This window comes from Saccostrea echinata, unplaced genomic scaffold (assembly GCF_033153115.1).
Source record: "Saccostrea echinata isolate AGI-Se365-2 ecotype Australia unplaced genomic scaffold, CSIRO_AGI_Sech_v1 ptg000002l, whole genome shotgun sequence".
Classification (NCBI taxonomy): domain Eukaryota; kingdom Metazoa; phylum Mollusca; class Bivalvia; order Ostreida; family Ostreidae; genus Saccostrea; species Saccostrea echinata.
Genome location: NW_026889751.1, coordinates 22,783,407 through 22,809,787, shown reverse-complemented (window position 1 = coordinate 22,809,787; position 26,381 = coordinate 22,783,407). Strand labels below are relative to the sequence as shown.

Genomic DNA, 26,381 nt, shown 5'->3' with positions numbered 1-26,381 from the left:
GGGGGATGCTTCATCTCTGTGGGGGTTTTATTTTACTGTATTACAGCTGGTGCTGTTTCATTCCTCCCCATGCCCTCCTTGGGACAGGTTGACTAATGCTGTGTTGCCAAATCCGTTAGAGAGTTAGAGGAAAAAAGTCAATATTTACATTTGTTGGTCATTTATTGATTTGCCTATGGCTTTATCCAGTGATTATGTCTATAGTTGCATACTATTACTAGCAATGCTGGCAGGCATTTTACTAAAATTAGTTGTTCAGTGTGTTGATGCATTCTAATTCTATTCATAAATCATGAGGCCAGTTAATTGACACAGTATTTGAAATGAAAACTGCATAATGGCAGACTTCACGTTCTGACACTTGTTAACGGGGTGTGAAAACGCTGCTGCAGCAGTCATCTGATAAACTGTCAATTTTTTCTTGTAGACTATTGATGATATAATTGAGAAATGAAATATTGGTATGACGTATGACATATGAAGTCCTGAATGTCCGATAAGCTCTTGTTTTGATGGGTATTTTCTTTCAATGAATCATTCACAAATATTTTTAAGGTAATTCAATAAATTCAGAAATGGCTAAATGGAGAGAGGGGAAAGAGATGGTCTTATGATTCACTGCGGGTTCTCCTAGGGTCACAGAGACAGACTGCCAGATACTGTTCACTTGCTTCTGATAATTATACCCCCTGATTAAAGCCTGGTGTGGGGCCTCATTATGTTCTGTCTACTATGATTATAATGTGTTCCATATGACACCCTCAGAAAGCAACACTCACTTTCCCAGATGTTGGTCATTTCCTGCGCTGTCTGTTGTGTCTTGTATACACATCGTTGTCTTCTGGAGATAGACAGGCAGGCATCACTATCCCATCAGACATGGCTTGATGAGCCTTGCCTTTTGACTTTATGAGAAAACTCTTTGTATTTTCTCTTTGTGATATTCAATAGTCTTCTTTCAGGGAGAGGAATTTGTTTCTGTTTTGCGTGATGAACATAATTGACTTCAGTAATTTTTTTTAGTAATAAGATTATTTTGAAGATACTTTGTGGAAGGACAGATTTCAGAATAATTGACATCAAAGAAATATTGAAGAGGTCAAGTGCAGAGAAAAAACATTTTCAGGAGACTGGGATTTATTGAGGTTTTATATTGCTTATCTTTGTATCTTCCATGAGAGCATATTGGAAGAGAAAACTAATCAGAAAATCTGTCTATTGGCAGCTATTATTCAGATTCAGAATTTAAATTCAATGATTTTTTTCTCCCCCTCGTCAACCATTATGCAATTCGTAGGGGCAAATTGATGTATAAGATAGCCTTCTTGTACAGCACGATATAATAAATGTGGCAAAAATGGCTTTCCTGTAGCGAGAGTAATTATCCAATAAAAAAGGGTTAGATCTGTGGAAAAAAAGAGTTTTGGTGCCAGATGCCTGGTTGGAACACCTCATAAGCTTGTGTGTGTACAACCTGATAAACAAGGATAAGATCTTTATTATGAGAAATTAATGAATTTAAGCCCCAGCTTTCATATATCAAAAATCGGCAGGAGATTATTTCATTAATCGGAGCATCCGGGCACAAGATGTCTGTCTTGATGATAAAAAAGGTCCTGCGATTCAGTTGTGTAGTAGCATTGATATCTTACTAGATTTACTACATTAAACATGACTGTTGATCAAAGAAGTTATGATCAAACATGCTTATATATTCTCCATAAAACTATATCAATATCACAAATATAAAGGTGAAACAATTTTAAGCCTAGTTTGTTGTATGTCATATGGAGCCTGTTTCTTACAAGTGCTCGCGTATCAGTAGATATTACATGTGTAGGGTGATGTATAAAAATCCTTTCAAGTGGTCACTGTGACAAGGCTGGCTCTCTGGGGGAAAAATTAAAGAAGCATAATGTAGATGAGATTGTCTGTTAGTAGTCTTGCAAGAAAAAAAGGGCTCATCATCTACTGAAAAATGTTTTGGAATGGACTTTCTAAGAGAAGAAAGTTAGTATTTGACAGAAAGGAAAGGCAGTCTTTTTACATATTAATTTTCCTTCCAATTAATTAAATGTTATTTGTCATAAAACCATATTCATATGGATTTTGCAGAAATCTTGTTTTAATTAGTTTACCTTATGAAGCATTTGGAGAATTTAACAATTTTTTATTTGTTGCATTTGTTTTCTGTGATATTTCTTTTTTGATGTTAAATCTGAATTTTCCTCTGTGATTTTTCAGTTCTGGACAAGAAGTACAAAGGATAAGTGTGATCCACAACCTGCCGGACTTACTCCGCGACACCGAGAGTCATGATGAGTGTATGCGACGCGTCGTCCCTAAAGTCAGGGTAAGTTCTGATTGGTCAGATTATCAGGGTATCAATGAATGATGCAATCCGTTTCTCCTTGTTCATTAAGTCCATGTAAAGTTCAGTGCCAGATGTGGGTCTCTCATATGCAGAAGATACCGTTAGTAATTGCATATTTATTTTAGCAGGATTCATGTAAAGCGGCTTCTGGCATTGGTTCTTTATTGATGCTCATTGCCAAAATATGATTTTATATAAGTATATTTGTAAAAACACTGATGGCCCTAATTTATGATTACAGTAAACTGTCCATGACCTCCCAAATGTTCTATATGCTAGAAAAAGAAAAAAAAGCAGGCTGAGTATTGTGAATTTGATATCTGGTCATGAGAAGTTCTCTCCCCTTAGATAAATGTACTGCTTGTTCCGTAATTTGTGTATGCTACTGTGCAGTCTAACAGTTTCAGTGATGAATTTGTGCTCCCTGTTCAATTCAATGTGTCAGGTGTACAAACATATGGTTATAACTATTGGTGTGCTTTTAATTGATTGTGGTAAACTCTCGTCAATATGTTACACCTGTAAGATAGAATTTCAATTCCCCAGCATGAATAACAAACCACAATCCAGAAAAAAATTCTGTTATGGATTTTGTTTGATGGTGTTTTTTTTTTTTGTTCATGTTTTTTTTTCTTCCTTTTCAATATTGGTCATAGATAGGAATGTTTTTGAGAGATTTAACAATGACCCTTCAATTCAAAGAGTCCTCTTATTGTAGGATTCTTTATATATTCATGTGTGTAGGGTATAGTTTTTGTAATAGATGTTGAAGTAGCCAGAAGAGGGGTTAGGGTATACACTTAAAGGTGGGAGGAGGGGAATTTTAAACCATACTTGTATACCATCAGTGTTTGAATTAGGACAGCTCATGTAATATTTGTGTGTACTGAGAAGAATGACTTTTATGGGGATTAGGCCTCTGAGAGAGTGCTTCAAAAAGAAAAGAAGAAAATTATATAGAACTTTTACAAAGCTCATCTGTAATGTTAAGCCAGAGAGAGAGAGAGAGAGAGAGAGTGTAAATTTTGTCAATTTAGTTTAAATCTTGTCTTGAGCAGGTGTCGTAGACAGTTATCTTCTTGTCATTATGTGATGGGAGAATATAGAATCACAACATGAGAGGCCATAAATCGGAATTATGAACAGATATAAGCATTTGTTTTTCGTATTATGACACAAACGCTAGGCCATGAAGGCCCGGGGCCAGTATTGATTAGCAAGCAGGTCTCAGGATGAATGCCAAGTTATGAATTTCTGATCCCTCCGTAATCTTTTTTTGGAAACGAGCACTGGTTTTATGGCAAATGAAACTAAGTGTAGAAGTAATGCTTATGTCTCCATCATTCCCAGACCAAAAATTTTGAATTAAAGTGATATATATATTCTTTGAGTCAGGTGTTGGTGATAGACAGGGATTTGTAAACTTCTTTTGTGTCGTGATAATATGTTTTATCATTTTTCAATTCAATTTTGAGCTTGAATAGAAACCCCTCTCTTGGATTTATTTTTCTTTTTTGTCAAATCAGTCACTTCATATAAATTTTATTATCAGAAATATTGAAGCACCTTGATTTGAGCAGAAACCTTTGCAAAAGAAATGCAGATTCTTGAGACTTTAGGAATTTTAATTAAAATGACTACATGTACCGTGGTGGTATTTTGGTGTCCTTTAATGAGGAAAGTTTTGGCAACTGCTTGAAGATAGCAGTGAAGGCTATGAAAGAGCAAATTAGATCCAAATAACTATAACAAGGACTCTGTGTGAGATTTTTTTCCTCTAACTGGCTTTTCATTCATCTGTTCATCAGCTGTTCCTGTACATTACATAAATTAAGTACAGTGTATATCTTAAAACTATGGTCAGGTGGATCTGCAAGGATATTGAAAAATCTCCCAGAAATATATCAGATCATTACTGAAAGAGGTTAAGTGTGTAAGTTAAAAAATTCACTGTTTCCCATCTGCTACCCTGAAGTTTAAATGTTGAGTAACGATATGGGAAAGGAACAAAATTTTTATTTTAATAGACTGTTTATTATGTTTTATCGCAGGTAGTATGTAATATTAAAAAAACATTGCTAAGAAAAGTATAAAGAGAAAGAAATATTTATTTATGCATAATTGTGTATTATTGAAAACAATCTTGTCAAACACAAATATAGAATAACAATAAGGGTGTTTAAAACTAGACACTTACGAACTATCTCCTACTGTATCCCAGTAGACAAAATAAACTGCGTTAGTCAGTGGTATTTTAATTAAAGTCTGCCTTCTGTAATGGCATCTTACGTCTTTGTTAATGCAGTTAATCTCATTGTGTTTCCAGACTCTTAAAACATACTGATTCATTTTTCACCAGTGACAAATTTAATTCTGTTGTATATAAATTTTACTTCTGTGTCTAAAGCTAATTCTCTGTTTGCTTTGCCAATTCATGAGAAGTTCAATTACTTTTACGTTCTTGCACTTAGAGAAACCACTATGTGTACACCCATGAGAAATATTTTGCAAAGAGAAAAAAAATTTGCACTCAGTTTTGTAAAACTCTGTTCATGTACGATACTTCATTTTGACCTGTAGGTAAGTGCCTCTCCCAACCACTAAGCATTGAGTAGTGCAAGTGTACTTTTCTACAATATACATTTTATTTCGCTGTATGTAGTATCCCTAACAAATCCCTAATGAGCTTTATATAATGCACATGATGATATTTGCATATATTTAAACTGTTACGGGACTTAGAGTAGAAAATTGTTACACTTCAGAAAGTGCATCTTAGAGGCTTAGTACATAGCCTGCATAGAGTGTTTCCGGTTGCTATGTTTTCCCGTCCAAACCCTGATTAAATATGCATCATCCATATAGGGACTTTTTTCCTATCAAACACAGCGTGATCCGGGCCCATGTTCCGAATTAGTGGTAGATGTGATAAAGGGGACGTGGGGTGGTTCACAATGTAGTGTAAAGAGATAGCACTTTACATCAATTGACAGAACAATTTACTGACTGAAATAAGTTTTACTGCATTTTAAATGTTGAGGGCAAACATCTATATCATTGATGACAGCCGCGAAAGAACCAAGACTTTATTTAGGGTGCATAATCTTGCTGTTGGCACCCAGAGAGAAGATAGCATGTGTACACAGTTGATAAGGTTAAAGTTTCTACTACTGATAGTTGCCATCCTAAATCAAACAACTATAATTTGAAATTATGAAGATTTATAAAAATGATAACCAGGAAATGCTGAATGTATCTGCCAACTGCACCATGAATTTATGGAGCCTCGCACCTTCAAAATAATCAGTGGGAATGATACCAAGATATGAAATATATGTAAAAAAAATAATGCATAGGCACACTTCCATTTTCCTTTTCTTGAAGCTATTAATTATAGCTGTCTCAAAAGAGTGTTTTAGTGGAGTGCTGTGTTACCCTGTAGTTATATATTTATACCTTATTCACTTCCGCGAGCGAAGGTATAGTCTAAAGTTCCTCTTTGTCTAATTTTTAGCCAGGAACCATGCATGTGTGTTTAAAGGGGGGAGGTTCACTCATTAGTATAACATTTTTATGTTTCAAATTGTTTATGAGTTAATCTGTGATGGACCTTTTAATATGATATTTTACATGGTATCATGGGGCCATATCATGGTGTATTTTTAATGCTGTGGTAAAACATGAAGGAGGAATTTCCTGGTGAGATTATTGACTGTCACTTAGTCATTATAGGTTATAAATAAATTACAGGAGGTACTCCATTGTAATTGACTGATACTTAGTCACTATAGGTTATAATTACATTACAGGAGGTGCTCCATGGTAATTGACTATCACCTAGTCACTGTAAGTTATTAATACATGACAGGAGGTGCTTCATGGTAATTAATTGTCATTTATAGTCACTATATGTTTTGAATACATTACAGGAGGTGCCCCATGGTAATTGACTAGCACTTAGTCACTAATAGGTTATGAATACGTGTCAGGAGGTGCTCAATGGTTATTAATTGTCATTTAGTCACTATAGGTTTTGAATACATTACAGGAGGTGCTCCATGTGGCCCAGACTGAGATGCAGCTGGCCGCTTCCTCAGCTTTCCTTCAGATCTTACAGAAGAACCTCGTTCCTATCCAAAATTACTCACAGACATTCCTACAGACAATCCTCAATAGTGTGGACAGCAAAGATCCAGGTAATATAAAGCAAAGAACTAGGTAATATAGCAAAGAAACAGGTAATATAGCAAAGGTCCATATAACATAAATCAAAGATCCATATAACATATAGCAAAGATCCAGATAATATAGCAAAGAACCAGGTAATATAGCAAAGAACCAGGTAATATAGCAAAGGTCCAGATAATATAGCAAAGAACCAGGTTATATAGCAAAGAAACAGGTAATATAGCAAAGAACCAGGTAATATAGCAAAGAAACAGGTAACATAGCAAAGGTCCAGGTAATAAAGCAAAGATCCAGGTAATATAGCAAAGAACCAGGTAATATAGCAAAGATCAATGTAACATATAGCAAAGGTCCAGGTAATAAAGCAAAGAACCAGGTAATATAGCAAAGAACCAGGTAATATAACAAAGGTCCATATAACATAAAGATCCATATTACATATAGCAAAGATCCAGATAATATAGCAAAGAACCAGGTAATATAGCAAAGAACCAGGTAATATAACAAAGGTCCAGGTAATATAGCAAAGGTCCAGGTAATATAGCAAAGAACCAGGTAATATAGCAAAGAATCAGGTAATATAGCAAAGGTCCAGGTAATATAGCAAAGAACCAGGTAATATAGCAAAGAAACAGGTAATATAGCAAAGAACCAGGTAATATAGCAAAGATCCAGGTAATATAGCAAAGGTCCAGGTAATATAGCAAAGAACCAGGTAATATAGCAAAGATCCATGTAACATATAGCAAAGATCCATGTAATATAGCAAAGATCCATGTAACATATAGCAAAGATCCAGATAATATAGCAAAGGTCCATGTAATATAAGCAAAGATCCAGGTAATATAGCAAAGATCCATGTAATGCATCTATAGTAATATTTCAAATATACCAAAATTGTACCTTATAAGATAAGGCAAATAATGTACCCATGTAAAATACATGTATAGCAAAGAACAATGTAATCTAGCAAGGAACCAGATATTACAGCAAAGATCTAAGTATTATAACAAAATTTCAATGTAGGTAAGACCCAGGCAACATAACAAAGAACAGACCCCAAATATATATCTTAGATCCTCTATTAATAAAACTCACCAATACTTAGTTTCAGAAACAGATGTATTTAGCTGAAGCAGTTTTAAAGGATAAAAGTTAAAATTAAATGACATGGAAAGTTCAGTAAAACTTCCGCTGAATGTTAGATGTCTGGTATTTTTATGATCGTATGTTTTAGATGTGGCTTCAGCCTGGTTGGATACCCTACTAGATGTCATCGATCTCCTACCCAAAGAAGTCATCAAAAAAGAGGTCAGTTTATTACAACCCCTCCCCCTCTCCTCAAGTCCCAGATAGACCCTCCAGTTGATTGATTAGTACCTTACACCCAGCAAATCTTTAAGAAACTTCCACATTAATATTTCGTAATTACATCATAGTAGAACTGAAATAACATCTTATTTGTAAATTGATATTGGACTTGTATAAGCTGCAGGGGTTGTGTCTTTTCAGAGGCACACCAGGAATAACATTTATATTTAATAGCCAATATAAAAACTAATAAAAACTTTTATATTCAGTGATAAAGGAACCTGTTCACAGCAATTACATAAAACTCTTTGTAAGAAGTTGTTTGTGGTTCATGTGTGAAAGACTTTTTACAGAACTTTAAATATTTTACTGTTGTTTTATTATAGATTCTGGGGTCTGCCATCGCCAAGGGACAACTAGCTCAATCGGTTCAGTCACGATTAGCATGCTGTCGAATTCTGGGCAAAATATCTACCAAATTCGAACCATTCGTGTAGGTGACAAATTTTTTAATTTTTTTGTGTGTTTACTTTTTGTCTGAAGTGTATGCAAGGTGCATTAAGTGGTACATGTACAAGGTGCAAATATACACTGTTCTTTTATGTCTTACTTTAAATAAACAATATTGATTCAGAAAATCAGAATAGTTTGGGCAACAGGCAATGCCTTATATATATAAGTGCCCTCTCCATACAAACAAAAGAGTCAGGTCTTGAGATAAAGATTAATAATTCTAAATCATTCGATCTTTATAACTGAATTGATAAGTAGCATATTATTCAGTTCCCCAACTTGTTTCTAGATAGCATTTTTAATACATGATTCATAACCTCTGTTATCTGTGCTGAGTATATGAATTATGAATTAGGTAGCTTATGCTTTTGTTATTAAAGATTTATTTGAATTTCAGAATCAAGAAAGAGATTCTACCTGTTGTACAGTCCCTTTGTCAGGACGTCGATTACGAGGTCAGAGGTTGCATGTGTCGGCAGTTAGACTGTGTTGCCAGGGGGCTAGGGTCTGTATAAATAATACCATAATTATAAATTGATGTGAAAAACAGAATTTGTTATCTAAAAAAAAATTGTATTATTGAACATTTGTTACAGGGTGTTAATCTAAATGATAGGTGATGTATGAAGATTTCTAGTTTTATGACAAGACTGTTTATCATGTACAGTCCCTGAAACGTTCTACTTTCCCATTTTTCCGTTCGCTCACCGTTCGTTCACCGTTCGTTCAGCGTGCGTTCACCGTTCGTTCACCGTGCGTTCACCGTTCGCTCTCCGTTCACAGTTTTGCGTTCAGCGTTCACCGTGCGCTCGCGTTCACCGTTCACAAAGCGTTCACCGTTCGCTCTTCGTTCGTTCACTTTGCGTTCACCTTGCGTTCAGCGTTCACTTATCGTTCAGACTCCAGTGTCATTCGGAACTCCGAAGTGAAAGGACTTATCTTTTATTTAAGTAAGGATTTACAGGTTTTGAATTTAATAAATAACATACCGTGTTTAATGAATCATTATTTCATGGGGAAAAAAATTATCTACAATATTTATTTTTATTATTCTAACTTAGCTGTTAGGTTATTTATAAAATTTATTTGGAAAATTAATGTTGTTATCAGTACATGTATGTACCTATGTAGAACGATGCTGAAAAATTAAATTTAAATACGGGCAAAATACTGATACTTCAAGCACATCAAACATTTTGTTGTTATGTTAAAGACGACAAATCGTTAATGGATAGATAATAATCGAAGTCAATTAATTTACCAACTGCAGCAAAAATACGAAAATATTTATTTTATCAAATTTTTTTCAAATAATACAGAAATACATGTTAGAACTTGTTCTGAGAATGATGAACAGTACTGCGGATATCCAATTAATTAAATATCTTTAGAGCGAATTAAATTGATAGTGTGGTTTAAAAGAAATATTTGTTTAAAATGTAATACATTAAAGAATTTTTTTTCTCCTTTACATATATAAAGTCTTTAATTAGAGAGAGAGAAATGCCTTTATAACATGATTATCATTTATATAACCAAAGTGATTCTCCAGTAATGATATTTTTCACGTAACTTTATATGTTTGTCATTCGATATTATTAAGAGCCCCCCCCCCCCTTTCTCCTAAATCGGTTACTTAGGTAGTATATCCAGTACATTTTAATTAACATTTAAAAAGAAGTTAATGTGTTTTGTAGCACAAATATTTCAGTCTGAAAACAAACATGCATCTAAACAAAGTCATTAAACAGTAGTTAGTTCAAAATATACATGTGCCGGCGGTGATATTTTAAATTGGCAGGGAGTATGTTTCAAATTCAAGCGGCTTAATTATTCCAAGTATTTATTCCCAATGTATTTTATTTATTTATTTATTTATTTATTTTTAGAAATGTTGGAATCAGATCTAGAAATGATAAGAAAAATGTTAAAACTACTTGGAAATACTAACACTTTGCCTTCGTTGTGACGAGATTTTCACACCTGCACAGTGCCGAATGATTTTGATTGACAGGTCAAGCACGTGGACTTCGTGTGAACTTGAAGCAGGAAAATAAAAACCGATTATGACTGTAAAACAAATGAATTTGTTGATAAAAAAAAGGTACTTTCACTGCCTGATATATTTAGAAAAATATTAGAATTTTTGTTTGATATAGGTACAAACATTTGAGGAAGGGGGGGGGGGCTAAAACCGAATCCCTCTCTCTCTCTCTCTCTCTCTCTCTCTCTCTCTCTCTCTCTCATTTGTCTGTTTAATAAAACTTACGACAGCATATTACTTAAATATCAAGTTGTGAAAATTTTATATATAACAAATAATATGATTGCCTCTTTATATCATCTTGTCCGAGTATAATCACGGCCAGGAAATGTCTACAGATACATGCAGAAGTCTGCTCAATAAATCATCATAAAAAATAAAACTGACACATAAATATATTATTGCATTAAAATTTTGAACTGTATATTTATGCAATACGTCCACATACCTTTGCAAAATATTTCTTTTTCTCATTATTTTACACGGAATCGCCTTGTATGGTTGTTACAACCGTTGTAATTCATTCTATAAGTCCGTAGTTTTCTCTTCTAAAATCCACATCATTTTAATGGTTTTATACATCAAATAAGAATAAACATATTTATTTCACAACTAGATTAATTTCATCTGTTATACTACAGCGTTCGGTAACAATTACAACGTTTTACTGCGATAAGAATCGTGTTATCAAAAAGTTGAATTTAAACATCGTACATATGTGCAGAAATATTGTAAGAAACTTAAATTAATAATTTTACTTAATGTACATGTATCGACTTTCTTAGGACAATTTTCATTGATTTGTTTATTTATTTTTTATCTATTTTTTTAGCACCAGGCATTCGAATACAATAGAATAGTTTCAATGCAAGGAAAAGATCAGAGGCATTCCGAATAAATCGTTCATCTTGCGTTCACCGTTCGTTCACCGTTCACTTTGCGCTCGCGTTTGCGCTCCGTTCGCGTTCTGCGTTCGCTCACCGTTCACCGTTCACACATCGTTCACCAAGTTGCGTTCAGCGTTCACACATCGTTCACTCACCGTTCGCTCTGCGTTCGTTCAGCGTTCGTTCACCGTTCGTTCAGCGTTCGCTCACCGTTCAAGTGGGAAAGTAGAACGTTTCAGGGACTGTAACATCATCTTGTGTAAATATTCCAGCCAGGAAAGTTAATAAAGGTAGAAGATCATTATCTGTTTGTTCCATTGTGTTACACAAAACATGGTAGAATTTTACTGCTACCAGGCAATCTGCACAAGCTCTATGTGAATCAATACATCAGTAGGTCACTTTGTATTCAAAACTTATTGAAAAGTCTTCACATGTTTCAAATTTCTAAGAGGGAGTTGTTGCTATATGCATTGGTTTTGCATGAATGTTCATATGTACTTGGATATTGCTTACTGTTGCAATAATTTGAAGACTCTATCAAAACTATGTCTTTTTTTAAGTAAATGCTATGCAGTTATGTCTCAAAAGTAAATAAAAGTCTAGTGAAGTTTAAGTGGTATATAGTATTATACTGTATACCACTATAGTTCCATTGGCCAAGACAATTTTTATGCCAGCATCGTAGTATGAACTAAATAGGCTTGTAGCAGAAGTGGGCAATAACGACTTATGTCTGTTAACTTTTTTGTACAAAAGACATTAAAATTATGTCTTAGAAATATAATGTTACCTGTATAGGCTTTATGAAATATAAAAAATAAGAGAAAGAAAAAACAAAAAACACACAAACTGTATGTAATTTTACAATAGTTCTATTGCTAGGACAATTTTCACACCATAACATGAACTCTGACCTCTGAATTCTATATATAGGTTGGAGGCCACAAAGAGTGCAATACTTCCAGAGCTTGTAGAGTTGACCAATGATGAAGAATGTCATGTACGGATAGCTGGTCTGGAGACCGTGGTCAACATTCTCAGTCTGCTGGACTCAGGTATAGATGACCAGTCACGGGGTACTGGGGTACAGTTCTGTTTTCAGGTGGTTTGTAGAGTGATGATACTGCTTAGGAAAAGTAAAAATCAAACTAACAACATAGGCTTTTATTATTCAGTTGGTTTGTAGAATCATTTTAGGTTTGATTTATAGAAAATGAACATACATGATAAATACAACATCACAGGTTATTTTAGTGAACTGCAAATTTTAGTGTTTTTATCCTTAAAGTTATGTATTTTTATTACTAGCTTAATTTTTAGCCACTTAAGGGATAAATATTTTCTTGGACAGCATTTGTGACTGAACTGTCACTCATTCATTAGCAATGGCAAAACCATAGCAATGTCCGAAACCCACGTGAAACGTTTTTCAATAAGTACATGCGAGATTGACAGTGGATTTCTGATGATAAGGTCATAGTTAATAATGTCAAAATTTGGATGGTTGCTAAAAATTCAGGCTAGTGATGTTGGAAAAATTTTTGCTAGAGGATGACATGAATTTTGTTTGTTTCAGAAACTTGTGGTACCACAATAATTCCTCTGGTGTGTAAGATCTGCCAGCAGGCAGTGCAGGCTGAAGATGCCACGTTACCTGTGGTGGCTACTCAGCTGGGCAAGTTGTGTCATGGTATTTCAGGTGAGTGGTGATTGAAATTTACTGAACAATGTTAAAAGAGAAGCATTCTGGGAGTATTGGATAAGGAATGCTGGGTCATTCATAGATATGGCATGTAATTTGGTAAAAAAAAAAAAAGCATTAAAGCAGAACAAAATGCCATACATGTGATATGTACCGGCGGTACGCAAAATGTACAGTTTTTCGAGCCCCTTCATCATGTACCGGCGGGACACCAAAATTCATGGAATATGAAAATTTGTACAGTATTTTGAATTTCTCGCTAAATGCCGCCATTTTCCTCTCATTCTCGCTCGCGAGACACTGGAAAACGTCACCTTGTTTCACACTTGACCTGATGATAATTGTGTAGTGTACACAAACCATCGCGTGCGAAGGTGTGAACTGCCAAATTGGATAATTATCTTGCTATAAATCTGTATCAAATACCCCTTTAGGTAGCTTTATTTTTAAAGGGGTACTTAATTATAACTGTTAATATTTCGTAACTTGATTGAAAAAAATTAAGCCAACTTCTAAAGTCACGAATCTGACCCAGATCTTTGTAGGTATAAAATATACAATGTTTATTACCATGATTACGCTGAAATTTCAGAAGAATTTAAGCGATATTTTATACCGTTTTTTGTACCATTTTTTGATAGGCAGTGTACAGTTTTTTTCACCCAAATTCCAGTTTTTTATGGCTCCTGTACAGTTTTGTGGTCTTTGACTTATCACATGTATGAAATGCATACTTGATCTGTTACTTGTCAAATTAGAAACACACACCAAAAATCAGGAATTAAGAAAAAAAATGAAAAAATATCAGTATGATAAACAAAAGTGAAAGTAAAGGGTTTAGAAAATACATGTATTTACAACTGCAGTAAATTTTTATATATAGTACCGGTAATTTCATACCCAGCTGTTTATATTGTTTGCAGACAATTTGACAGATGAACAGAAGCAGTGGTTTATAGACTACTATAAGAAGCTTTGTCATGTGGGTTTAGAAAAGAACAAGGCAAGTAGTAGAGTGACCACGCCTGTAAGTGAAAAGGATCGCAATAAAGTAAGTCATCTGTGTTATACGAGTGCTTGGGAGCGGCTAATCTCTTACCCCAGGGGATCACGCATGGAGCAACAACTCACCTTATTAAAGACTGATACATTCCTTGCCCAGTAATAAAGTGAAGAAATATGTTTTTTTGTAAACATGTATTATCTCAGATCTTTTATGCTACGTTGTATGAAATTTTATCTTAAGTTTAGTTGTTGTTCTGTGAAAAATTCCATATTTTCCTTGATTTTGAATGATGTGTTTTCCATCATTACCTTTCCCCATTTCTCCCGATTGATAGTTTTGAGTGAAATTCCATGAAACTAGCAGTTTGTTTCTTAACATTAAAACACTGATCACCTAAACACCCATATTAATGTGTCCTTCTGTTTATCGAAAAATGGTTTTCAATTAACCTGAAATGTCATGGTTGAGTGATTTCCCATAATGAAACAACATCTTTCTGATCATACTAGATAAAATTTGACCATGTTTGAGTGCCTCCTCCATCCCCCCTCCCTACTCACCCCCAACCATGCTTGATCCCCCACACTTAAGCTACAAGAGGTAATGGGTTTTTACTTACACTTAGTTATATATCAGCTTTTTAATACTCTTCGTAGACTGACTCAGCTAATGAACAATATGGGAAAAGGTCAGAGTGTGACATCACTCAATTATTAATGGCCAGAACTTGAAAAAATATAACCAATTCCATCATATATCAATATATAATGTTCAACAGCTCTCAAGTAATAAGTAATACAGTATTTCAATAATAAAGAGTAAATTACTGCTTTCTAATTTAATTTCTAAACAATTTCTTCTGATAAAATAATTTAGAATATATTTTTTTAAAAATGCAGTTAATACTTATGTAGCAAGAGATATATCTGTATTCTATAGAAGTAGTTTATATATAAGCTAGTAATGTAGAAATGGATTTTCTAGTAATCAGATTCAGACAGTAATAAATCTTTTTCCAGTGGATGCTTCATTCTGTTTCTGATTGTGAGATCAATTTTTAGGAAGCAGACTTGCCTGATATCTTTGAGTTGGAAGACAAATTGGTGGAGTGTAGAAAAAACAGTGCATTTAATTTCCCTGTAAGTTTTCTTTTGATTATTTGCCTGATCTTGCTGTCTATTCATGATTAATATATCTTCAATTTTCTTAGTCTGAGGACTGTCCATTTATTCACTGAAAGAAACATAATGAAAACCAGAAGTAATATGTATAGAACAGTAAATGATGTAAGTTTAAGGGAGCTAGAACTCCTCTGCTTACTGAAATGGATTTTTTATGCCCCGCCATGAATATGGCCGGGGTATATAGTGTTTGTCATGTCCGTCTTCCGTCCTTCCGTCCTTCCGTCTGTCCTTCCGTCACACTTTGCGTTTAGCTCTGTTCAAAGCTCAGTTTCAAAGAAACTATCCAAGATATTTTTATCAAACTTCATATGCTGATAGATATTGATTAAGGCTATGCAACTGCATCAACATTTTTTGACCTTGACCTTTCCTTTGACCTTGACCTCGCTTTTCTTAAATTAGTGTTTAGCTCAGTTTTAAAGATACCATTCAAGATAGTGTAATCAAACTTCATATGTTGATACATACTGATGTAAGCTATTCAATTGCATCAACATTTTTTTGACCTTGACCTTTATTTTGACCTTGACCGCACTTTTCTTAAATTAATGTTTAGCTCTGTTTTAATGAAACCATTCAAAATATTTTTAACAAACTTAATATGCTGATACATACTGATGAGAGCTATTCAGCTGCATCAATATTTTTTACCTTGACCTTTCCTTTGACCTTGACCTCACTTTTCTTAAATAAGTTTTTAGCTCAGTTTTAAAGATACCATTCAAGATAGTGTTATCAAACTTCATATGCTGATACATACTGATGAGAGCTATTCAACTGCATCAATATTTTTTGACCTTGACCTTTCCTTTGACCTTGACCTCACTTTTCTTAAATTAGTGTTTAGCTCAGTTTTAAAGAAACCATTCATAATATTTTCATCAAACTTCATATGCTAATACATACTGATTTAACCTTTTCAACTGCATCAACATTTTTTGACCTTGACCTTTCCTTTGACCTTGACTTCACTTTTCTTAAATTAGTGTCAAACTTCATATGCTGATACATACTGATGAGAGCTATTCAACTGCATCAATATTTTTTGACCTTGACCTTTCCTTTGACCTTGACCTCACTTTTCTTAAATTAGTGTTTAGCTCAGTTTTAAAGAAACCATTCATAATATTTTCATCAAACTTCATATACTAATACATACTGATTTAACCTTTTCAACTGCATCAACGTTTTTTGACTTTGACCTTTCCTTTGACCTTGACCTCACTTTTCTTAAATTAGTGTCAAACTTCATATGCTGATACATACTGATGAGAGCTATTCAACTGCATCAATATTTTTTGACCTTGACCTTTCCTTTGACCTTGACCTCACTTTTCTTAAATTAGTGTTTAGCTCAGTTTTAAAGAAACCATTCATAATATTTTCATCAAACTTCATATGCTAATACATACTGATGTATCCTTTTCAACTACATCAACATTTTTTTATCTTGACCTTTCCTTTGATCTTGACCTCACTTTTCTTAAATTAGTTTCTGAATCAAATGTCATATGCTGATACATACTGATGTAAGCTATTCAACTGCAGCAATATTTTTTGACCTTGACCTTTCCTTTGACCTTGACCTCACTTTTCTCAATTTGTGTTAAAATGTTGCATTACTAATATACCCTTGGCGGGGCATTCATGTCCTATGGACATATTTCTAGTTTTTTTGCAATTTTCTCACAAAAGATGATAAAAAAGAAATAAAATTCATGTACATTTAGTCATTATTCAAGGTAAAATTGGGTTGGGGGATCTTCGTGGAAGAAGAGTATTTATAAAAAGGATTCAAGGTCTCTTAGCTAGAGTTATATCTCTTAGCACAGTTATCTCTCTTAGCAAGAGTTATCTCTCATAGCAGAGGGTCAATTCTCTTTAAGTAAGTCTGGTATAGAAATGATAAGGGTGACTACTCTTAAGTTATAGAGATGAGGGAGATTACTCTTAAGTTATGGAGATGATGGAGATTAGGGAGATTACTCTTAAAATATGGAAATAAGGGATACTCTCTCAAGTTATGGAGATGAGGAAGATTACTCTTAAGTTATGGAGATAAGGGAGATAACTCTTAAGTTATGGAGATAAGGGAGATTACTATAAAGTTTTGCATGAAGAATCTGTTTTAAAACATTTGAACCTAATATGTGTAATTTATTCATTGTTCCTTTGTGTTGTTTCTAGGCAATGGTTTTATTTACTGGTGCAAAACAGTTCAAGTCTGACCTACATGTGACCTTTACTCACCTCTGTAAGGATCCCCATTTCATAGTTCGGAAAACTATTTCAAGCGGTTTTCACGAAGTAAGTTTACAGTATTTCTTCAACATTTTTCAAATGAGTGTTAAATTTTATTTTAATTACTTGTGAAATCTGAAAAGCGCTGTTTAAATGGTAGCTTGCAGTAGCTTTTATATTTGTTTGCCAGGATTTAATTTTTTGACATTTCTCAACAGGTATGTAAGCTGCTAGGAAACAGCGCACAGTTGATTCAGTCAGATTTAGTGGCCTTGTTGAAGGATGACTCAATAGACGTGAGTTTTATCACCAGTCTTTAAAGTGAAATATGTTTTCAAAATCTTCATTATTCCAAAATTAATAGACTTATCTTTAAGCTTTCTACAATTATAATTATTGTATAAATCTTTTTTTCTCCTCATCAATGTAAAATTAAATAATGAATTGTCATCTCCTTGTCATGTTTTCTTAATCATTGTAGAATTATCTGAGGATATCTACATGTATATTGTGATTAACTTATTTTGAATTTTATATGTAGAAACTAAATTTATTTTAATTTTTTTTATTCAGGTACTAAAAGGTGTTGTGAGCAATATGCCAGCCATTCTGGACTGTTACATGACCAGTGGCAGCAATCACACAGTTACCGAGTCTAAAGTAAGAGGGACAACTCTGGTTTACCAATTTGTTTTCAGCATTTCCTGAGAGAGTTCTCTCCCTTACACCACTACCTCTATAAAGCAGATCTGATGTCCTGTTTATTTTTATTTTCAGTCTGGCCCCCTTTCCGACATCATTCCAGCCTTTCTGGCATCAGAGAATGTGATTTTTACCTCCAATAACTGGAGACTTCAGCAGGAGTTGATGGAGAGTATGGCTTGCCTTATTAGATGTTACTCCAGTGAAAACCTCTACAACAAAGTCATTCCAATACTGAAACAAAAGCTCTGCAAAGCTGTAAGATTTCATTTCTCCCAGAATTTAGTTTCAGAAGACATATAACTAGTTACATCTTAGTCACTGCATATTCTTCATGATATTTGTCTTTTCAAGAAGATAGTGCAGATACTTTGCTTATGCTATAATGATGTAATTATCTTTGATCCTGTACTTTGAGTTGAGGGATGATGGAATGACTGTATGTTGTTTTGTTTTTCAGAGGGCACTGCCAGTGAAGATAGCGGCTGCTAGGTCTTTATTGACCTTGACAAGGAAGGTGAAGAAACGCGAACAAAGAGAAGAAATATTTCACATTTTAATTCAAGGTTAGAAATTATAGGTCCACAGTAACAATATTGAATGAGAAGCATTGCTGTGCTAAAAATAATAAATTAATAATTCTCTCAAATTAGTGTTCCTACCATGAACATGTATTTTTCTTTTTTTTTGGTTTCAGAAAGTTTTACCTCTGAAGTAAAAAGAAACTGCATGGAGATCCATGTTTTATTATGTCCTTCTCTTAAGCATTATGCCTATTGCCTTGATTATTGAAACATTTTTTGGGTTTGATTTTTGCAGACTTTTGCCATGCCAGGAAGTGTTATCTTAGAAGTGTCTTTGTGGACATCTGTAGTGTTGTGATAGAACTGTACTCCAAGAAATTCTTCAAGGAAACTTTCTTTGAATATCTATTGGAATTACACACAGACAGTGTGCCAAATATAAGACTACGTTTGTGTTCAATTTTACCTGACTTAAAACGTTTACTAATCCTTCCGACTGATCGAGGTCTCTTACAGCAATTAGACGCTTGTGTTCGCAAATTGTTAGTTTCTGAAAAGGATAGAGACGTGGCAGATGCTATTCACAGTGCTGTGGAGGAATTGGACAAAATTCACATTCCAATGCAATCTGTAAGTCTTGGTTATTACAGTCAGTGTACATAATTTAGCAGTTATCATATTTTAGTGCCTTTGGCTATGCTTCTTGACTGCTAATTCAGGTTCATATATGGTTGAAACAAATACGTACAGAAGCTTGGCTTCCCATACCTGAATTTATAATTTCACTAATCAGTTGTTGAGGGAGATTGCACTTAGTTTTGAGTGCGTTAATTAATTTACATTTAAGGTAGTCTGAGAAAAATCATCACATAGGGCAGAAGACCTATAAACTTTAAAAATCTAAGTGTTGGATTCTTAATAAACAGGGTTTTTTTCTGTATGAAAAAGCAATATTTTTTCATGTGTTTTCATAGAAATGTGTTGCAAGGATCGACACAGAATATAATTAGGCACTACGGTAAACAATACTAAGAATTACCAGTAAATGTTTCTTTCTTTCTTTCTTTAAGATGACACGAAGAAACTTCTTTGAACAAGATTTTGAAGATCAAAAGAAAGAGGAAGAAGAAAAAATATTACTGGAGAATGTAAGTGTTGGGGTCCTGAAATAGAGAGAAAGGAATTGCAATTCACCAAGAAATGTTGTTTACACATTCAGTTAATTGCATGTGATTGATTATAAAGATTTGACAGCACATACAGTTAAACCTTGTTATCTCGAACTCAATGGGACTGAGAAAAATCTTCGAGATATCCAAGGATTCGCGATATCCAGGGTAAAATACTTAAAGAATAAGGGGTTGGGACTTCCAAATCACTTCAACATATCCATGGTATTTGAGATATCAGTGTTCGACATACCGAAGTTCAACTGTACTTTTGTAAGATTGTAACACCCATTATTTTATGTTTATTTGCTGTATGTATATGGATTTATTTTTACTGTAGGAGGAGAGGGAAATGAAGAAGGAGGAAGAAGCGGCAGAAAAGAAGAAGGGAGACAAACGCAATCTAGTGTCGGCTAAAAAGGGCTCGGAAAACGGCTCCTCCAGTAAAATCCCAGCCCCACGGAAAGGTAACGATCCTGACTAACAGGGCAGAGTTAGCTTAGTGTTTGAGTAATTCTTCTACTCTTAACTCTATTTCAGCATTTAAAACATTGATGCTGTTTTCAGGTTCGCGAGCTGGCTTATCGGGCTCAAATTCCACTACAAAGAGTAAGAATGATTTTTTTGACCTAGTTTTTTCTTATGTACATCTGCTGTATGTTTCTCCACCTCTGCACTAATCATCAGTACACCTGTACTCGCCTTTGAAGTCGGAAAAGGTTTTTTAAGAACATATGCACTTGTATTAAATTGAAGCATTTTCTTGCACAGCTATTGTTTTGGTAGAGGTGAACGTGTTTTAAAAAAAAAAAATTAGTTATCCCTTAGTCTCCTTGATTGATTTTGTTTGATGTAAAAATAGTTTTCGGACATGTATTTAATATTTAATGTATTGTCACTTCATTTACCCTGGGCACGCACAAAAAATATGCATGCAATTTTCATGGTATGCACTTGAACTCTTTCTTCGTTATAAATTGTCATGTAATTTGAAAACTGGCAATATTATTTTGAAGACAAGCTTTGCTTGCATTTTGAATTTTCCAAGAGAAAGTTTCTTGTAATCAGATTTTGTGTTTTTGACAGAGTTTTTATATCCATCACACATTGCAACAGAAGGTAATAAATCAACCCCTGGGGCTTGCTGATTTATTTTATCTGCTTGTGCATATCAAGAGATCTGAGCATCATTTTTTTTCTTGATCATATTCTGTGTATATATTCTATTAGAACAAGAGGGTCAGATTTTCTACTTGGGTTTAAACTGTTTTTTATGTGTGGTATATACTGTTGTAAGGCACATTATTATTTTAATATGTAAGTGATCTTATATATATAGATTGTGATAACATTGTGGTGAGGGAATTACATGTATATATATGTATATATAAAGTTAATCTGTACACAATATATATTTTTTAGGCAAATGTTACAGATAATAATATTCCTAAATATACAATGTATATTGAATACTTGATAAATGATTCGGGTCGGAATGTTTTCTTTTATAGTTGCACTATAGTTTCTTTCATTCAAACATATATATCTAGTTTGAGGACATTTTTTGAAATATACAGAGTAATGATTTACTTCACAGAATTAGGACATCCTAGTTTTCACTTATTGATTTAATAATATAACAAAATTAGATTTAGTTTTAAACATTTAATTGCCATACATAAAGCACACAATAGATTGGGTTTCCTGGAGAGGTTTTTCTTTTGCTGTGTTTGAAGAGTGTAGCAAGAGAAGGAAGGAAAATATAAACCTAGACATAATCCAGAAAATATCTCTGATCTAGGGTAGTTTGTTGTTATCTATTCATCATCTGAATTTCCTGATGAAATTTTTTTTCTGTCTGCTTTTAAATCTGTAACAGGCCATACAGCTTTGACTAGAGCAGACAATTTGCCTTTACATTGTATTTGATCTGGAATAGCAGAGTACAGATTTATCTAATGTTGATGAATGTAGGGAGGACATGATACATCATGAAAGATTAATCTTAAAATTTCAACTCACCAATGAAAATAATGAGAATTGATATGGGACAAAATGTAAACTTTTTTGTGATATTCAGACATGTTATTTAAAAATTTGTAATAATTAATGCATCTGCATGTAGCATTTTCTCTTGATGTTAATGGTCACAGTTTGATTTTTTTTTTTAATGATGGGTCTATTTTAAATTTTGTGGATTAATTACATAAATTACAGTTGAGCTTGTATAACATTTTGATGTTTATTTTTATTCAAGATGAGAACAAACCGGTCACTCCCAACACAAAGGGGACGGGAACCAGTAATAATAGACTGGTCAAATCTAAGTCCATCAATTGTATTTCTCAAATTCCAAGACGAGGTAAAAAAAAAAGCATGTGCATCCCCATAACATGTCTGAAACATTGACAAAAAACCTAGAATATGCTTCCCCTTTACCAACTTGTGCAGTACCAGTAATGTTTTGTCATTATTTTTTGTAGATACTGAAGATCTAGGTTAATAGAGCATGCTTTTTTCATGATAAATGAGAGCATGCAAATTTTATTCTCTAATGCTTGTGCTGAGATTCTATTTTTTTTTTAAATATATATAATTAACAGTATAGGAAAGTTAGTGAGAAGAAGTTGTAGGATTTTTTTCTTAGAAATTTAATTGAATGATATACATTTACATAGCATGAAGCACAATATGAAATTAAACAATTAAGATATGTTTGTGAAACACTGATACTGCATTATGGCAACTAATGGCTGAGGTTTAAGTTTTTCAAAAGAAAGTCATACTCCAAGGTCAAGATAAAACAAAAAATTGGGATCCAAAGAAAGGCTTGTCAAAAGGAATACACATGTGAAATATGAAAGTTGTAGCACTAACTATTCAGAAATCATGGCCAAGGTTAAAGCTTTTCAAATAAGGTCATACTCCTAGGTCAAGGTCTTGAAATCAAAAATGTTGAAAATCAAAATATAGGTCTTGTCTCTAGAAATAGACATGTGAAATATGAAAGCCATAGCACCAACCTTTTAGAAATTATGGCAAGGTTATTTGTTTTTCAAAAGTAGGTCAAACTTCATGGTCAAGATCTTGATAAAACATGTTGTAATCCCCAAAAAAAGAGCTTGTCAAAAGGAATACACATAGAAAATATGTAAGCCTTAGCATCAACCATTCAGAAGTTATGGGCAAGGTTAACATTTTTCAAAAGTAGGTCAAACTCCAAGGTCAAGGTCTTGAGGTCAAAATTGGTAGTACCCAAAGATAGGTCTTGTCACAAGAAATACCCATGTGAAATATGAAAGCCCTTGCACTTACCTATGGGAAAGGCTAAAGTTTTTCAAAAGAAGGTCAAGGTCATGAGGTCAAAAATGTTGGTACCCAAAGAAAGGTCTTGCCACAATGAATTCACTTCTGAAATCTAAAAGCCCTAGCACCAACTTTTCAGAAGTTATGACAAAGATAAAAGGTGGTTTAAATTTTTTCAAAAATAGGTCAGAGTCGAACTTCAAGGTCATTTGGTAAAAAATGTTGGTACCCAAAGAAAGGTCATAAGAAATACATATGTGAAATATGAAAGTTCTAGCTCCAGCAATTTAAAAGTTAATATGGGCAAAAGTAAAGTTTTTGTGGACAGACCAAAAACTATATGCCTCCGAATCTTCAATTACAGGGGCATAAAAAACAATAAAAACATACGACTTCTAAAATGTGCGCACATAGTCATTAGTAAATTTTAGTTTATATTATAGCTTAAGTTTAATCCTTTTCTTTTACATCAACTTTTGATATATATAGCTTGCTGACCAGAATAAAGAAGGTGTTTTATGACCTAATTAAACTTTTATTTTGTATCTTGAATTTCAGTTTTTCTGATTGAACATTCATTTTCTATCTCAATTTTCAAGTATCAATGGACTTTAATTTTTCTATATTGCAGCATGTCCAATGTAATTTCTTGATCTTGTTTAATTTTATAATTTGAAGGTTCTTTATTAATATTGTATATACAGATACTGCCATTTTTTTGTTGAAATATATCTTTGTAATAGCTAATTTTAAGCCATTGTGGATTTTTTTGTTGTTGTAAATTTATATGAAATGAGTGCACTCAAAACAAATAAATTTAAGCAATTTTTGTTAATATCATTCATATGATAAGATTTTAGTCCCACTAAACAGATTATTTTGAAGCTATGATGTTATTGAAGACTTTTGCTGCACGAGTTGTTGGTTCATGGCCGTCCCAGAAAATCTTGGTATTGTGCAGTTTTGTTTAAGTCCATGCATATACGAAAGTCTTTCTTATCTTTAAATTTGGTCTTCAGATAGCAAGGAGTTGTCAAAGACTAAGATTGTGTCATCTGCCCCCACCCCGGGGAAGACTCCAGGTCAGTATGTCTGTCTGTCTCGTTTCGTGGCTGTCGTAGCGTTTCTTTGACTGTTCCGTCTACGTACGTCTTTCGTTTATAATATTAAGGATCCCAATTCTGTTGACTTTCATCAGTCTTGTTTTTATCTATATCTGTCATATCCCATGGATAATTTCTGTTTTGTTCATATGGATTACTAATACCAAGTGTATTATATTGGAAACTTTCTTTGTATGTAGAAAGTGTGTTTATTAAGAATTGTCTCTGAATTGAGAGGTGGACTAGGAGAAACTTTTTCCTGCCTTCTTGTTTTAAATTCCACTAATCTTTTTATCCTTTCTCAGTATCTATACAACTCCAAATGTAAATTTAAACCACAGTTTTTTTCCCAGCATTTTATTTCACTTTATATATTCTCCACCAATTCCCATTTTAAGGCAATAAAGCTCAGGTGAACAGTAACACATCCAAACTGCCATCAAGAGATTCCAACGTAAACAAAAAGGGAGTTTCGTCTCCTAAACTATCACGACTGCCTCTGTACAACTCCAACCCAAATCTTCACCAGGGACGACCGTCTTCTCCCTCCCTTATCCCCATCAAAGGTGAGGCTAGGAGGAGGCATAAGTGAAGCATTGTACAGCATTGTGCAGCATGAATTGTGTTTTGAAGGCTAGAGGCATTGTTTTGGTGGAGGGACACTGTGTCACATTGTGGGCATGTTCTATTAATTTGATTTGCTCTTCTTATCATTTATCTCATACTTTTCTTCATTGACGGTGATCTTTTGTATAGCTGTATTGTCGTTAGTAAACGTTGATTGTGGCTGAATGAGTTGTGTTGCCGAGCTTGGTGTAACTTGTATGCATTGTGGTGCCAGCATTAACAAACAGTAACAGCTAGGTGTTTTTTTATTCTACGTTGAAGCATTGATAATTGATCAATTTTGTTTCTTTTACTTAGAGCATGTAGTCCTGATATGATTTTCCAGGAGAATGGAAGAGGACAGACTTTGTGGTGCTTGTCTTTAAACATTGAATTGATTATCCTATTCTACTGCTATGTCTTGATTTATTCTGTTGCATCAAGTCTCTAAAGTTGCATTATTGTATTCTTATTTTTTTCTCCTCTCTCTAGAATCCTGTTTTTAGCTGTGAATACAAGACTATACCAGAATCAACAGACTTTTTTGTGCACTGTATTCCAAATAGCCTGCTGAATGTGTTAAAGAACAACTTTATAATTACCATTCCTGAACTATGTTCCTCTCTTTTTTATAATACATTGTAATTAAGTTTTTTACTGTTTTAACATACATATCTATATATACATGTATGTTGTATTTTGCTGTCTGCATAACCTGTCTGATTTAAAACTGGAAGTGGGGATTTTATTTCATGTTGAACGGAACAGATTTTTTTGGTTGTACTTAATTTATGCACAAAATATGCTTTTCAGACGGAAGAAAAAATGTTTTGATAACATTTCAGAGTACAATTTTTTTGTTTTTTTCTGTTAGTTGTTTTTTGCAAAGGAAGAAGAAAACAACACTGCAACTGGAATTTAACTGGAATTGAATTGATTTTGTTTGGTTTCTAATATTTTAGCCTCCACCACAAGTACAACCAACAAAACGAGCAAGACGACTCGCGGAAGTGGTATCCCGGCCCCCGGGAGTGCAGGATTAAGGTGAGATTTCTTGATTTCTCCTGTTGTAATAGTGCGCTGTGTCCTCTAAACTTTTGTGTTGTTTTTGGCTAAACAGCACAAAGAAAGTATTAATGTCTTCTGGCTCTTTTCTGAGTTTATTTCCTTATAAGGAGAATTGACATTTCTTTTGCCTCCTAAATTTTTCATAAATCCTTTAACAGATTATATATCCGGATATTTCATTTTATTTCTTCTTCGTTTTTTTTTTTTTTTATTATTTAACAGAACTGTTTCTTCATCATTGACATCTAATTTATTTACTTTTACAAACATAAGTTTTTTTTAAGTTCAAAATGGATCATCATAAGTCAATCTGTATATTATGTTTAATGTACTTGTATCTACCTATAAGTATTATCCCATAGACCAAAATGCTATTTTTATAAGTATGAGGTGGTTTGTTTTATTGTATATAAACCAGAAATGTAAAGCTAGGCTACAATATGATTGATT

The 26,381-nt window shown here is 33.6% G+C and overlaps 1 protein-coding gene across 11 annotated transcripts in view; it reads left to right on the top strand.

Annotated features, from left to right (window-relative positions):
- Positions 1–26,381, top strand: part of LOC133174734 (serine/threonine-protein phosphatase 4 regulatory subunit 4-like) — a 39,871-nt gene that overhangs the window by 8,073 nt on the left and 5,417 nt on the right. For 3 of the 11 annotated variants that reach the window (XM_061309852.1, XM_061309820.1, XM_061309836.1), the window contains 23 exons: positions 2,245–2,353; positions 6,423–6,570; positions 7,800–7,873; positions 8,260–8,366; positions 8,784–8,891; positions 12,254–12,375; positions 12,897–13,019; positions 13,946–14,073; positions 15,090–15,167; positions 17,400–17,519; positions 17,672–17,749; positions 18,027–18,113; positions 18,231–18,413; positions 18,616–18,721; positions 18,975–19,309; positions 19,750–19,827; positions 20,189–20,315; positions 20,416–20,457; positions 22,106–22,210; positions 22,332–22,346; positions 24,174–24,236; positions 24,656–24,823; positions 25,826–25,907. In XM_061309852.1, coding sequence (XP_061165836.1) covers positions 2,245–2,353; positions 6,423–6,570; positions 7,800–7,873; positions 8,260–8,366; positions 8,784–8,891; positions 12,254–12,375; positions 12,897–13,019; positions 13,946–14,073; positions 15,090–15,167; positions 17,400–17,519; positions 17,672–17,749; positions 18,027–18,113; positions 18,231–18,413; positions 18,616–18,721; positions 18,975–19,309; positions 19,750–19,827; positions 20,189–20,315; positions 20,416–20,457; positions 22,106–22,210; positions 22,332–22,346; positions 24,174–24,236; positions 24,656–24,823; positions 25,826–25,907 — 2,586 coding nt within the window. Of the gene's footprint in view, positions 1–2,244; positions 2,354–6,422; positions 6,571–7,799; positions 7,874–8,259; positions 8,367–8,783; positions 8,892–12,253; positions 12,376–12,896; positions 13,020–13,945; positions 14,074–15,089; positions 15,168–17,399; positions 17,520–17,671; positions 17,750–18,026; positions 18,114–18,230; positions 18,414–18,615; positions 18,722–18,974; positions 19,310–19,749; positions 19,828–20,188; positions 20,316–20,415; positions 20,458–20,934; positions 21,012–22,105; positions 22,211–22,331; positions 22,347–24,173; positions 24,237–24,655; positions 24,824–25,825; positions 25,908–26,381 lie in introns of those variants that run through there. The other 8 variants (XM_061309866.1, XM_061309879.1, XM_061309872.1 and 5 more) reach the window with 6 other exon arrangements.